Here is a 16,001-nt window from a genome sequence, read left to right on the forward strand (position 1 = left end):
ATGTGGCGCAATGTATAACAGTTGTGGCCTTCCGACCTTTGCAAAGGGATGGATTGAGCAGTCTCAATGCCTTTGCTTCTGAAGCATGCTTTTTTCTTATTAATTTTGAAACATTAGTACACGTGTGGTAGCTCTTTCCGTTTCCGTTGTGGTAGTCATTAGTCATTCTCTTATATTGTTTTCTTGGTTCGGCATACCTTGCTCTGTGCAACTTCACGTAGGTTTTCTCGTGGTTCTCTGCATTCATCGTACTCACGATTTCTTACAGCACAGTGATATTCTATAGGCATACAAATTTGTCTTGTAACTTTGAAAATCCTCAGAGCGGGGTACAATCTGCCATTCTTTTGCAAAGCTCCAGCATCCCTCGGGTGAGTGCGTAGTACGGCTCGGTTGCTTAAAAAACTAAAGCGAGTTTAGGCTGCATTAGTTTGTCTTTCTATATCTCTTGTTTTGTATTTGTAGAGGGACTCTTCTAGGTATATGAAGTTTCTTTTTCTTCTAGGGAGTAAAGAAGCAAAGCGGCCACACTTTTCCTGGAAAGGTACGAGATTTCCAATACTAAATATTCTCTTCCCTTTTAGTAGGGGGATAATGGCAGGGTCCATCTCACTCTTGTCCTCTAACGGGTCATTTTTCCTATTCCTTCCACATAATAGAAGGTTCCCCTCCATCTAGCCTTGGTGCGTCCTCTGAAACCAACACAGAAGCACGACTTATTATAAAATCTCCACTTTTCTTATGCCCCCCCCACATCACCTCGTTTTCTTCCAACTCCCTTTTTTCATCCCCCGCGTTTGGGAGTCACTTGGTTCGGTCCTTTCGCCGGTAGTCCCGGAAGAGCGTCCCGTTGTCATAGCAGCAGCGGTGGCGTGGCGGGGGCTGGAGAGTCCCGCTGGCCGGGCCGCTCTAGGCTCCCGGCCCGGGGCGGCTCGGGGGGGCGGACGGCCCTGCGGGCCCCGGGGACAGGCCCCCTCTCGGAAGTTGAGGTGAGCGGACACGAAAGCGAGATAGGGTGGGAAGAAACCCTAGGGGAAATGGGGGCCGGGGGAGGGGAATAGGATGCATCTTGCGGTCTTAGACCTAGTGTGGCATCCCCAGGTCAGGAGGCCCATCTTCTAGCTCCAACCCTGAATTTTTTTTCAACTATGTGACTTAGGGTAATTTATCCCCACCCCACCCCCAGTCCCCTTTTGCTCCTCTGCAGAATGGAGACATAGGCTCCTTCCGCAGCCTTAAAGTTTTGTGTTTTTCAGTGAGTAGATGGAGGGTGGGTATATATAGGGATGGAGCTTTGTGTGATTTCCTTAGATTAGGAAACTCCCGATGAGGGACCTTACCGATGTCAGTCTGTGTCTTCTTTGCAACTTCACGGTCTTAGATGATCAGGAGGTTAAGGGGCTTGTCCAGTGTCCCACAACCAAATATGTTAGAGACAGCACCTGAAACACAGGTCATCCAGCCTTCTAGCCACTAAGTAACATTGCTTCTTATGAAAATAATAACAAGTAGTTATATGGGGGTTTTTTGTATTGTTTTTGTTGAGCAATGAGGGTTAAGTGACTTGCCCAGGGTCACACAGTTAGTAAGTGTCAAGTGTCTGAGGCTGGATTTGAACTCAGGTCCTCCTGAATCCAAGGTCGGTGTTTTATCCATTGTGCCACCTAGTTGCCACCCAGAGCAGGGCTTTTTAAACTTTTCCACTTTCGACCCCTTTTTGCCTGAGAAATTTTTACCCATTTTGGGTTATGTAGGTATATAAAATAAATATACTTAACCTTTTACTGTTGCCAAATTTGTCCCAACCCACACATTCAGTTAAGTGACTCCATATGCTGAATAAAATGAAGGAAGGAGAGGACCAGTAGAAAGACCTCTTGTCTGCCTCTGTGTCCTCATCTATATTAGTGTCATAGTGGATTAGTGTCATACATCATGAAGGAACCCAAGAGGTCATCTTATTCAACTCCCTTATTTAACAGGCTCCAAGAAACCAAGGACTTGTCCAAGAACACACTAGGTAGTAAATGACATGCTGGCATTTGAACTTAGGTACCCTTGATTACAATTCCATCATTCTTTCCACTGCAAGCTAGCAACAAGCCTTTCCCTTTTACATCTGATATTTTTGGGGTCTATGAAGAAGGGTTAAAGGGACCTTTGGTAACTGAAGGAAACCTTAAGGGCATGAGATGAAGGCAACTGACTTCAAAAAGATTTATCGAGTACCTACATTATTTGTCACTATACTAGATACTAGGGTGGATGTAGAGGGTAGGGACACAAAAACATATACTATACAGTTTCTATGCCCTTTACAATTTAAATGAGGTTATTAGATCTGTATGCATAGTGCCTGGCACATGGTAGGTATTTAATAAATGTTTGTTGGTGGACTGTTATATATAAAATACCAATAAAAGGAAGTACATGCTTAAATCTCGAATCATTGCTGGTGTTTATGACTTTTATAGATCAGAGGAAAAACAAGTATCTATTATATGCTTACTTTGTGCCAGGTTCTGGGGATACCAATTTTTAAAAATAATTCCTGCTCTTAAGGAGTTGACATTATCCATTTTACTGACAGTGATATAACATGTTCATAAATATCCGGGATATTTTACAAAACAGAATGATGGGAGTGAGTGACAGTAAAAACTGTGTTTGGGGACAGGGTGGTACTTTGTGAGTTAGGATTTTCAAACAAACAAAAAGACCTCTTAAAGATGGTGGCCCTTTTATTGAGCTTTGAAGGGAGCTAAGATTTCCAAGAGGCAGAAGTGAGGAGAGAGAACATTACCCACTCTGGAGAGAGATTGTACAAAACCACAAAGACTGGAGAGTAAATGCCTTGAATGGGGAGACGAAATTAATCCAGTGTGACTATAGAGCATAGAATGTTTCAAAATGGTGAGTGATGTTTAAAAGATAATTTGGAACCAGACTGAATTGCTAAACAGAAGAGTTTATATTTTAGTCTAAAAGCATTGGGAGCCACCGAAACTTCTTGGGCAGAAGAGTGACAGATCTTTTCTATTGGAGTATCAATTTTCAGCCAAGTGGAGGATGGTTTGGAGTGGAGGGAGACTGGTTGCAGGGAACCCAATTAGGAGACTATTAGAATTGTTCCAACAAGAAGAGATAAGAGCCTGTACTGAAGGGGTTGTGATGCACATAGGGAGAAAGGCATAAATGGGAGAGATGTTGAGGAGGTAGAATTGATGACTTGGCTACCAATTAGATAAAGGGGTGGGATAAGTCAGAATGAACAGTTAACTTTGGAGTTATAACCCTGAGCAACTGTAAGAATGGTGGTATTCTCTCCATGGAACTGGAAAGTTAGTGGAGCTAGTTTATGGAGAGAGATGGGAAGTTCTGTTTTGAACATAGTGAGTTCAAGATGCCTATGGGACATCAAGTGGAGATGTCCAGCTGGCAACAGTCCTAACTAGAATTCAGGAGAGAGATGAGGACTGGATGTGTAGATCTGGAAGTCATCAATTTAGAGAAGACAGTTTAATCCATGGGAGCTCCAGAGATCTTTAAGAGGAGTGGAGAGAGAGAGAGAGAAGAGGGAAGATCCCAGGACAGAACCCATGTGTTCTAGAAAGACTGCATAGAGAAATTGAGTTTGATCAAGGCCTTGAAAGATGAGTAGGATATAGATAGGTCAGTAGAGGCATGCAAAGCACGAACTAAAACTCCCAAGGTAGGACTGAGAAAAGCATGTTTCAGGGAATAGTGTGTGTAGACCAGGATGGTTAGAGTAGAGAATGTTTGAGAATAATGTGAGGTAAGTCTGTAGATTGGACCCACATTGGCTCTGAATGCTAAGAGTTAGATTTTAATCTATAGGTAGTGGGTAGCCTTTAAAGGGTTTTGAGCAGGAGAGTAACATGATGATTATTATAGGAAAATTTTATCATGTGAGGTCAAAATTTGATATATGGAGCATTATTTGGGTGACTTGCCTTAATATTGGGGTCCAGAAATATGAGAGACCATTTTAGGTTCACCCTCCCCTCTGAACTGCCCTTTTTAGATATTTCTCTCAGGCCAATAAGAAAGGAGCTTCTAAGCTTTAGTTCACAAAAGGATCAGATTTTATTACTTGGGAATTAATTAAACAACAAAGGTGAAACTAATAAAAATCAAAGATAAGGAAATAGGAAAATGGAAATACAGATAAATGCTCTTAACTCTAAACTTAACCTATGCAATCCCAGACTGTTTCCAATTAAGCTAGTTCAAATGAATTTAGGGTTTTCCGTAATTAACTCGCCAAATACCTGAACAGTCTGCAGTTGCTCCTGTCACACGGAGACAAAGCGCATACTCACCACTGCAAGGGGAGTCGCCAGACAGAGAGAGCTACCGTTCCAGAAGTCCTCTAGTGTTCCAGAAGCCTAGCGTTCTGGAAGAACCTTCCGCCTCCCTTCAGGGAGCGTTCCTTCGAAAGCTGCCTATGGAGAGTTCTCCTTCTGACCTCAGTAGCATATGTAACCTCAGGTTGGGCCAGGTGTGGCCCCTTCCAAATGAGTTAGCTAAAAACTGCAATATTAATCTTTACCACAAATAATTTTTACTACATTCAGGAAGCTGTAATACAATCAATTTGAGAGAGAAAGTGGTGGCAAGAAGAGCAGTTAAGATGCTATTGAAAAAAAATCCAGGTGAAGCAATAAAGGCTATAACTAGATTAGTATTTGTAGGAACAGATGTTGTTTGCCCTTCATTCTCAAAGAGGACCATGACATCAGGGTGATGTCATGATTTGCACTAAATTGGATTTAAGTGAGGGAGAGCTATGCAAGGTCACCAACTTCACTCACTCCTCCAGAGCCATCTGGGTGCAGTGGCAAGACATATATTAAAACAACTGGAGATGGCCCCAGATGTTTAAGGCAATTGGGGTTAAATGACTTGTCCAAGGTCACAGAGCTAGTTTCTGAAGTGAGATTTGAACTCAGGTCTTCCCAACTTCAGGGCCAGAGTTCTATGCACTGTACCACCTAACTGTCTCTATAGGAATGGATAGGAAGAGACAGATGGATAGGAAGGACAGAAGGAAATGAGATGTCAGAGGGAGAATTCCTAAGACTTGATGATGACTAGATACTAAGGTGAGAAGAAAGGACAAAATAAAAATGAGTTTTCAGGTCAAGATAATTAAAGTGATTCTGTCTTTAGCAGGGATAGCAAAGTCAGGAGTGGAAGCTAATTTAGAGAAGATGATTAATTTAGTCTTTGGCATTGAATTGAAATGGTAATTGAGTATAATTGGAAACCAGACTGGATATTGGATCAGAAGTCAGGGCTAGAGATAAAGATTTGATTGTGACTACAAAAAGTTGGTAATTGTCATAGTGGGAATCAATAAATTCTCTGAATGACAGATTATGTTAGAAGAGCAGAGGCTGTGAGGATTGAACCTTAGGAAGTAGGAAAAAGAAGAGGAGCTAGCACAAGGAAAAGAAGAAAGGAAAGAACCAAGGTAGTTTCACAGAAATCAAGAAAAAGAGAATTTCCAAGAGGTGGTCAAGTAGAAGACAATGAATAATCAGGATTATGGAGCAAAGGGAAAGATGAGAAGAAAGGGCATAAGTAGGACTTTTTAGTAGGGTCTTGAGTTAGCATTTTCAAGTCCTGAAGCTTCAATAATGGTTTTCAAATTTCTCAGGATTTAGTGTGCCAATAACTATCTCATAGAGAATGAGCAAAAAGAAAAGCATTTCAGAAGGATGAATTTGCAAATTCCCAGACGAATAGAGTTCAAAGAGCTCTTCAAGATCATTTGGTCCAGACACTTCATTTTACAGAGGAGATGAAGAGACTTGCTAAAGTGACATAACTAATCAAGTAGCACAACTGGTACTGGAGATCAGGTCTCCTAGATTCTATCCCAGAGCCTGTTTTCACAACACAACTCTGTTGTGCTGTTTCCCCTTTACCTGGAATACTTTCCTCTAGGTTTTTAATCTACAAAATATCTATTCATCCTTTGAGGTCCACTTTAAGTCCCCCTTCCCCCTAAAAAGCCTTCCTGGAGCCCTGGAGCCCAATAGTTCTTTTTTTTTTGACCCATTAAAGTACTTATTGTCCATACCCTCCATGTTATGATTATCCATACAGTTTAGTGTTTTTAATTAACATTTTGTGTGTGGTATTATTTCACCAACTTAATTATGGAATCTGAGAGCGGAAACTGTATTTTCTTCTATTTCTCCCATAGACTACTACCTAGGAATAATTTAGGTATGGAAGGGTCTGTTGAATAACTGAATGGAAGAATGGAAGGAAGGAAGGAAACAACCATTTATTAAGTCCTTATTAAGTATGGGGTATATGGGGTGTTCAGGGAGGACTAGCACCTCTGGTGTGAGGGCTTACTGAGCCCTTTTCAGGGCTGCTCATCCTCCTTTGGTGTCCACCTTCACTCAGCTCTCACCTGTGGCTCCAAGAAGCTATAGCATGTGCAGCAGCTACACCCTATAAACCATGTCAGCAGGAGAGCTAAATCAGGTTGAGGGTAACTGCCAGGCCTCAACCCTGTTGGTGAGTTAGGGGAATGTCTACCTCAAGCATATGAAGACTTCCCCAGGCAGAATGGGTGGATGAGAACAATTTGTTCCAAAGGCCATGAAGGTGGCTGAAGCAAGCATCATGGAGAATTTAGAGTTTAGTCAGGCATCAAAAACACCAAGATCATCCACTGCATCTTGGGCCACTGCCAGTCATCTTGCCTTTTTTTTCTGCCACTGGACTTTGATGACTTTGGAAGAGAGAGTGAGGCCAATGACTTTATTCAACTCTGCCTCACTTAAATCCAGTGCATTCACAAGTCAAGACACCACTTGTCTTGGTCCTCTTTGAAAATGAAGGAAAAAAAGTCTATAAAAATACAAGTCATTCCCCAATGGATAAATGGTCATGTGATATGAACAGGCAGTTTTCAGACAAAGAAGTCAAAGCTATCTATAACCATATGAAAAAATTCTCTAGATTACTATTTATCAGAGAAATGCAAAATAAAACAATTCTGAGGTATCACCTCATATCTGTCAGAGTGGCAAATATAACAAAAACAAAAAATATTGGATGTTCCAGAGGATATGGGAAAGCTGGGACGCTAATCCACTGTTAGTGGAGTTGTGAAAAGATTCAGCCATTCTGGAGAGCAATTTGGAACCATGCCCAAAGGGCTATAGAACTGTGCATACCTTTTAACCTAGCAACACCACTGCTAGGTTTATATCCCAAAGAAACCCCCCAAAAGAGAAAAAGATCTATTTGTGCAATAATATTTATAGCATCTCTTTTTGTGGTGACTAAGAATTGGAAATCAAAGGAATGTCCATCAATTGCAGAATGGTTAAACAAGCTGTGGTATATGATGGTGATGGAATATTATTGTGCTATAAGAAATTACAAGCAGGATGATTTCAGAAAGGCCTGGAAAGACTTGTATGAACTGGTATAGTGAAGTGAGCAGAACCAGGAGAATATTGTGCACAGTGACAGCAATGTTGCGTTGATGAAGAACTGTGAATGACTTAACTATTCTCAACAATACAATGATCCAAGACAATCCCACAGGACTAATGATGAAACATACGATAGCCACCTCCAAAGAAAGAACTGATATTGATGGAACACAAATAGCATGCTATTTTTCACTTTGTTTCATTTTTTCTTTTATTCAAGTTTTCTTATACAAAATGACTAATATGGTAATGTCTCACATAATTGTGCATGTATAACCCATGTCTGACTGTTTACCCCCTCAGGGAGGGGGAGGGAAAGAGGAATAAAAATTGGAACTCAAAGCATAAATAAAAATATTTATTACTTAAAAAAATAAAATGAAGGACAAACAAGAAGTACTTACTATATTCCAGGCACTGTGCTAAGCACTGGGGGATACAAATATAAACAAAAAAGATACATCCTGCCCTCAAGGAACTTACATTTTAATGTTGTGTGGGAGATGCTTTATGAAATTTGAGGGATTTAAGGCTAAGTAAATGTACCTCCAGGTATAATTTACATACTTGAAAGAACTTTCTAATAGTAAAGAGGTAGTACAATTAAATAAGAGAGCTGTGAGATATTTTCCAGACATCTTTAAAAACAGAAGATAGCTTCAGCCCTCTGAAGTGGCTTAGGTATAGTTTTGCCTAAAGGAAAGGACCTTAATGACTTCTCAAGGTGCCTTAGGACCACGTGTCTTCTTTTGCTAGCAATGCTAGAAGTCTAGGATAATATAAGTAAATGAAATCCATAGGTAATCTAAAATCCTTTTTTATTCCTCTAGTTTAAGTTCTCCTTATTCAGGAAGGATGTTTGCTTATTCCAGAAGCAAATTTTAATTAATTTTTTTCCATTTCCACTCACTTTTACTTTAGAACATGAAATGTTCTAAAGGTTAAAAGCAGGAAGGAGAAAGGAAAGAATTAAATAAGTTCCCACAGAGTCCTTAGAGTGGTAATTAGTCTTTGAATCCTGAAGGGTTGACATAGTGTCATAGGGCAAGAGCATTTCCTGTCTTGGACTTTTCATCACTGTAAGTCACATCCTTCCCTATTGCTAATCTTAGAAATTTAGTTGAAAAGGAGATCAAACCAAGGGCCATGCTGCTGCATTCTGGAGCCCTGCAGACATTTTCGAACTGTAATATACCCAAAACTCTATTTCATAATATTCCTTCTATCTCCTATCTCTAGGACTTGAGGGGATTTCAAATTCAGATGAATAATTATGTGCACAAATAAATAAACAAATAAATACATTTTAAGATAAAATTATTTTATTATTTTACAGTTACACATAAAGATAGTTTTCCGCATTTGTTTTCATAAGATTTTTAGTTACAAAATTTTCTCCCTCCCTTCCCACCCCTCTCCCCAAGACAAAGAACAATCTGATATAAATTATATATGTACCATCACATTAAACATATTTCTGCATTATTGATGTTGTGAAAGAAGAATCAGAACAAAAGGGAAAAGCCTCAAAAACAGAAAAAGTAGAAACAGTATAGTTCAATCTGCATTCAGAATCCACAGTTCTTTTTTCTGGATGTGGAGAACATTTTCCATCATAAGTCCTTTGGAGTTGTCTTGGATCATTGTATTGCTGAAAAGAGTTAAGTCTATCACAGCTGATCATCAAACAATGTTTCTGTTACTGTGTACAGTGTTCTCCTGGTTCTTCTCACTTCTCTCAACAACAGTCCACTTAAGTCCTTCCAGGTTTTTCTGAAATCTGCCGGCTCATCATTTCTTATAGCACAATAGTATTCTATTACATTCATATACCACAACTTGTTCAGCCATTCCCCAATTGATGGGTATTTCCCTGATTTCTAATGCTTAGCCACCACAAAGAGAGATTCTATAAATATTTTTGTACATGTAAGTCCTTTTCCTTTTTTTATGATCTCTTTGGGATACAGACCTAGTAGTGGCATTACTGGGTCAAAGGGTATGCACAATCCCATATCCCTTTGGGCATAGTTCTAAATTGCTCTTCAGAATGGTTGGATCAGTTCACAGCTCCATCAACAATGAATCAGTGTTCCTATTTTCCCACAGCTTCTCCAACATTTATTATTTTCCTTCTTTGTCATATTAGCCAATATGATAGGTGTGAGGTGGTACCTCAGAATTGTTTTAATTTGCATTTCTCTAGTTAATAGTGATTTAAGCATTTTTTCATATGGCAATAGCTTTGATTTCTTTATCTGAAAACTGTTCATATCCTTTGACCAAACAAATAAATTCTTGCACAACTTGCTAATTAAGACTTACCATACTCTGGCTATGACTCCTTTTTCTCAGATGATTAAGAGTTGGTGTGTCAGAGAAAGGGCAAGATACTTATTACTCAGATTTCATGGAAAGAAGCCATTAGACAGATGTATTTAATTTTCTAAAGTTGGACTATTTCAAGGAAAAGAATGACCATATTTTAGAGTTTAAAGAGACCTCAGTAGCCATCTAGTCCAATCCATACCCAAAAGGGATAGCATACTTGGCAACTAATAGACTTCCAAGGACTGGGTGCTCACCACCCCTAGAGCCCACCTGTTCTACTTCCAGGAATGTCTCATTGTTAAGTTTGCCCCATTTGCAAATTCCAATTATTGTTCCTGGTTCTGCCCTCTGCAGCCAAACAGAACAGTTTAATTCCTCTTCTAAGTGGCAACCATCCAAATACATGAAAACAGCTATTTGGTCACTCCTAAACATTCTCTTTTCCAAGCTAAACACCCCCCAGTTCCTATAGCTGATCCTCATATAACATGGACTTAAGGTCTTCTGTCATCCTCAAGCCCTCTTCTGGAGACTCTTTAACTTATCAATATCCTTCTTAAATTGTGAATCATGAAAGTGGACACGATCCTTTAGTTAACAATTGGGAGCTAAAATGCCTGCACTTTCTCTTCTCATGTGTGTTTCCCATGTTCTCTCTTCAGGTGAACTATTGACCATTTATATGAGACTGCATTTCCCATGATAAAATGGAAGTGGTAAAATCAACGGATATAAACTCAAACAAAGATAAAAGGACACATTCCGACATATCTCCTATTCTTCTGGCCAGCCTGGTAGAAGAGCCAAAGAAAAGAAAGGAAGTACCTAATCACCTACTGGAATCAAGTAAGTGATCAGGATATAGAACTTGTTTATCACCAAGATTTTTTCAGATAAGAAAGTAAGCCACAGATCTGGGAAGTTGACTGTTTTTTTTAAAAATTGAGTTAAATTTTTATGCTCACTTACTTATCTATGTTTATATTTTATAGATTGATAAATGATAGTTTATTCAGATTAATAATACTGGCTATCTGTTAACTGACATTTACAGGATCAACTGCCATTGAAAACTTAGATTGCCCAAGTTTCCTGTTATCTAGAAAATGAACCTTTTGTCCATGTGAGAGAAATTCTTTAAATTTTTGGAATTCAGCACTAGTGGCCATACTAGGACCTGCCTCTTCATTACTGAGCTTTTAGAATTGAGGTTACCAAAAGATATAATATGATAGCCATTACTGCAGTTTATCAAAGTTGTCTCTTGAATTCAGTGAAGAAACTTTAAGCACAACCGATTACATAATGGTAAGATCAGAAAAAAACAACATAGAACTCTACGCAATAGGTCTCAAACATTTTGATCTCAAGATGCCTTTTTGTTTTTAAAAATTATTGAGGACTCCAGAGCTTATCTATTGATGTTTATCATGTTAGGAAACAAAATATAAATTTAAAAATATGTATTAATTAATTTAAAATAATATTACGTGTTAACAAAACTATACATTTTTATGAAAAATAATTATTTTCCGAAAAAAATTTAGTGAGAAGAGTTGGCATTATTTTATATATTATATATATTTGGGGCTTAATAGGCAACAACTAGATTCTTATATCTGCTTCTGCATTCAGTCTCTTGAGATATGTTATGTTGGTTAGGTTGAAGTATATGAAGACAATTTGGTCTCACACAGATATGTAGTTGGAAAAGGGAGGAGTATTTCAAAAGACAAATAATGATTTAGTGTTATTATGAAAATAGTTTTGACCTCATAGATCCCCTGAAAGCGTTATCAGGTACCCCTGGGGAGAGGTGCAGACCACACTTTGAGAATTGCTGTGCAAAATTAATACCACTGACTTTTGTTTGTTTGTTTGTTTGCGGGGCATTGGGGGTTAAGTGACTTGCCCAGGTTCACACAGCTAGTAAGTGTCATGTGTCTGAGGCCGGATTTGAACTCAGGTCCTCCTGAATCCAGGGCCAGTGCTTTATCCACTCCACCACCTAGCTGCCCCCAATACCACTGACTTTTAAAAATTTCAAGCAGGCTTATTCATTATTCACACTTATTCATTCAAATGAGTATTATTCCTTTCAAAATAATCCTCTTGGGAGGCTAAACCCCTTAAGTAGATCTCATTCATTTTGGGGACTTGTCTTTTGAAACTGAATTTCTATAAAGTAATTCCCAAATCAGCCAGGGGCATGTCTTTAAAAATATGTTCAGTGGTAATAAACTCTCATCCTTTGAGAATGGATTTGATTTTTGGAAATTGCCAAAAGTTATTCATTGGGATCCAAGGCTGATAAATAAGGTAAGTGGTGAAGGAATTATAAATATATATATATTATACATACCTTATATTTTGGTGGGACAATGAGGGTTAAGTGACTTGCTCAGGGTCACATAGCTGGTGTCAAGTATCTGAGGCTGGATTTGAACTCAGGTCCTCCTGAATCCAGGGCTGGTGCTTTATCCACTGTGCCACCTAGCTGCCTCCACGAATATATATTGTTGATAGAAAGTAAGTGTGGAAAATTTATTCTGAACAGTCAAGGTTATTGTGATAAAAGAGTGTTTGTCAAAGTACCTTGAAAACTAAATAAATGCTCTATGCAAGTAATGTCTTGTTATTATTAGTCCAGCCTTTCTGGACTGTTGGCATACTCTAAGCCAAAATTTCCTACTTCCTGTTGCTTATGCTTGGCATTCCATCTGCCACCTCTATTACTAACAGTTTGTCATGCCTTATTTTCTCCTAGTTACATCTTGGAACCCCTAGCTCCCATCTAGGACACAATTCATGTCAATTTCTTTAAGAGACCAGTATTGATTACCCCCATTGTTTGTGATCCATTTCCTCAAAGCCTAAATCATGTTGTATTATATATGTATACTAATATGTGCATAATATTTATACAAATAGATAAATTGCATTCTATATAGATATTATGTACATACATATATATGTATATATAAATGCCTGACATTTATTTTTTCCTCCTTTTTTGAGATTCCTTTAAGTATTTCAATATGTTTAGGAGTCATACAAGCTAGAACAAGTCCATCATTTTGGGGGGGGAAATAGGCCTAAAGAAAATCATATTTTCATGAATGTAGAACATCTCTTTGGTGCTAATACTATCTTTAAAACATGGATGACTGCTATCATCTAATCTTCAATTGGTAACATTGCAGAATGGGTTTTAAACATTTTTTTTGTGAACTCATAGACTTTACAAATTTTGGCAAAAAGCAGAAATAATACATTCCAACCTCAGAGCTTCTAGAATGTGACATATGGCATATGACAATACTAATTCTAACCAAAGTCAAATCATTAAAATGAAGTAATTCAATTTTCTGGAAAGTCATGGAGTTGAGTGGAAGGTATACTAGTCTTGGAGTAAGAAGCTGGTCCTGGAACTGACACTTAATAGTTACGTGAGTTTAGATATATCCCTTCACCTTTCTGTGCCTCAGTTTCCTCATCTGTAAAACTGAATAGTCACAATTATACTGCCTACCTCAGGATTATTAAGGGGAAAGGATTTTGTGAGTTGTAAAGTATCATATAAATGTGGATAACTTTTATTATTTGTTCACAGTAATAAAAATTAAATAAATGCTTAATACTTTAAATAGGGTGCTTCCTACATTTTAAATGATCATGAAATGCTTGTCTTTTTAGAGATTGGAATTTTGTCATAAAGATTTGTACGAAGCATGTAAAAAGCTAGTTCAAATTCTGACAAAATCTGGAGTGCTATATTTAACATGACTAATTTTCTTTCAAAATTATTTATTTTTTCCCAATAATACAATCAGCAAAACAGCAACAAAATAAAATAAAATAATATTCTAAAAGTCTGGTGCAGTGGAAAGAGCTCTTGATTTGGAGCCAGGTGACCTAAAAAACAGATCCCATCTCTGCCAACTTAAGTACCTATATGACCTTGAATCAGTTGTTTCACCTGTCTAGCTTTTAGTTTTCTTCACCTGTAATATGAGCAGCCATTGATGATGACCTCGAGAGTCACCATCAAACATCAATTCTCTGATTCTGTGATTATACATGAAACCTCATCCTTTTATTTATGCATTGATAAAAGAAATGATATGCCTTCACTTTAACACAACACCACCAATATTATTCACTAAATATATTCTTTCACATCTTTTGACTTTTATTGTCCTTTATGTAATTGAAATCAGTTCATATGTTTTCCTAATGATTCTGCTTTTTTTTCTCTCTTAGTGTTGGTTTCATATAAATCTTTTCACATTTCTTTGTATTCCTTGTAATCTTTACTGTGCAATAATGTTCCTTAATATTCACATACAACAATTTGATGATGGATTTTTCTGTTTAAAAAAACTTTCTTTTTTATTATGACTTTATTATTATTAATCATCACAGACACAAAAATTTAAATATACAAAGAACAAAAAAGAGGATTGTATATGAAACTGTGAACTTCTGTTATGCATAGCTTGCTTTAAAATATATGTAGTAAATTTAACAAAAAAATAACAAAATTGTTCCATGTCTTTTTTTTCCTTTTCCATGTTTTTAATGTTTTGTTGATATTCTTTCTTTCTTCGTTGGCATTTTTACATTACCACTAACTTGCTTTCTCTTCCTCATAATTAATAAATATAGTTAAACAAAATATAGAATATATTTAACAAAAAATGAAAAATGGCATGCAGTTTATTTAAAGTCAGAAGCAGCTAAGTGGCACAGCACCTTCAGTGCTGCACTCAGAAAGACCTTAGTTAATCCTTCCTCAGACACTTACGAGCTTCGTGACCATGGGCAAGAAATAACTTACCCTCTTTGAACCTTGTTTTTTTTCATCTGTACAGTTGGGATAACAATAATACTTACCTTACAAAGTTGTTGTGAGGACCAAAGGAGATAAAATAAAGTGTTTTGCAATTTTATTTTACTTTTTGCAGGGCAATGAGGGTTAAGTCACTTGCCCAAGGCCACACAGCTACTAAGAGTCAGGTGTCTAAGGTCAGATTTGAACTCAGGTCCTCCTGAATCCAGGGCAGGTGCTTTATCTACTGAGCCACCTAACTGCCCATGTTTTGCAAATTTTAAAGTACTATAGAAATGCTAGCTGCTATTATTGTTGTCAGTAATAATAATGACAGTGATAATGCACATGATTAATCTTGTTGAAAGATATGACTTTTGGTTCCTCAAAGAGCAATCAAATTTTAACTTACTTTTAAATTACCCTAAATTTAAAGGGAATTTTAAAAGAATTCATTTTAGGATAATTGGTCTTAATTTAATTTTTCTATCATTTTTCATGCTGTCTTTATCAACATTGTGTGGATAGAGATTTTTACAAAGCTTGAACAAAATAAAGTTGTAAAGGCAGAACCTGGAATAATACATTTTGGAAGCTACAAAATAGGAGAACATCACCAACAGATTCTGGTAAGTATTTTAAAAATAGGATTAATAAACTGAATAAAAACGATATGAATTTACTGAATTTATATCGGACTTTCAGCTCAAGAATTGCAATATAAAACACAAGACATTTGGCTCAGGTCTGAGTGTAGGGACAAAGGTTTGCGTCGTAGGCCCAGAATGCAGTTGTTTGATTGAAAAATGGGAAAATTGCTCATAGTTCATTGGGTGCTTGGGCAGACCTGAGAAACAAGGAAATTCTTATCTTCACCCTCTTCTGGTTTCCTCTTGTTTAAAAATTATTGACTCATATTTTTGGATTATCTGTTCCTAGATTGTTGGATTCTTTCATTGTTCTTCATTTCTTTGGGTAAATGTTTATTGATTTTCTACTTATGGGCAAGGCATTGTGGGGGAGTACAGAAGTATAGGGTCTGTTATCAAGATGCATTTAATCTAGTATGAGAGAAAAACTAAGCACACGTGTAATGATAGCGCAAGATAATGTGTATTAAAATGCCATAAAAGAAATACAAACAATGCTTTAGGGGCTCAAAAGCAAAGGAAATTACTCCTGGCTGGGGTGATCAGAAAAGACTATCCAGAAGAAGTAATATTTGAGCTGCCTGTACCTTAAAGAGTGGGTAGGGTTTTGGTAGAGATGGGGAATGGGGAGGAAATTCTAAGCAAGAAGAATAGTGTGATGTTTAAAATCTAAGTGTGTGGTCTCCTTAAATTAGAAGATTT

General features: G+C 37.5%; 1 protein-coding gene across 1 annotated transcript in view; it reads left to right on the top strand.

The window, feature by feature from the left end:
- The first annotated feature begins 879 nt into the window (after positions 1–879).
- Positions 880–16,001, top strand: part of CFAP221 (cilia and flagella associated protein 221) — a 113,863-nt gene continuing 98,741 nt past the window's right edge. Inside the window, exons 1-3 of the mRNA XM_043995370.1 lie at positions 880–989; positions 10,481–10,664; positions 15,178–15,278. Of these exons, the coding sequence (XP_043851305.1) occupies positions 10,526–10,664; positions 15,178–15,278 (240 nt within the window). The 5' untranslated portion in view covers positions 880–989; positions 10,481–10,525. The remainder of the gene's footprint in view (positions 990–10,480; positions 10,665–15,177; positions 15,279–16,001) is intronic.

The sequence above is a fragment of the Dromiciops gliroides genome, chromosome 3 (genome assembly GCF_019393635.1).
Source record: "Dromiciops gliroides isolate mDroGli1 chromosome 3, mDroGli1.pri, whole genome shotgun sequence".
Lineage (NCBI taxonomy): Eukaryota > Metazoa > Chordata > Mammalia > Microbiotheria > Microbiotheriidae > Dromiciops > Dromiciops gliroides.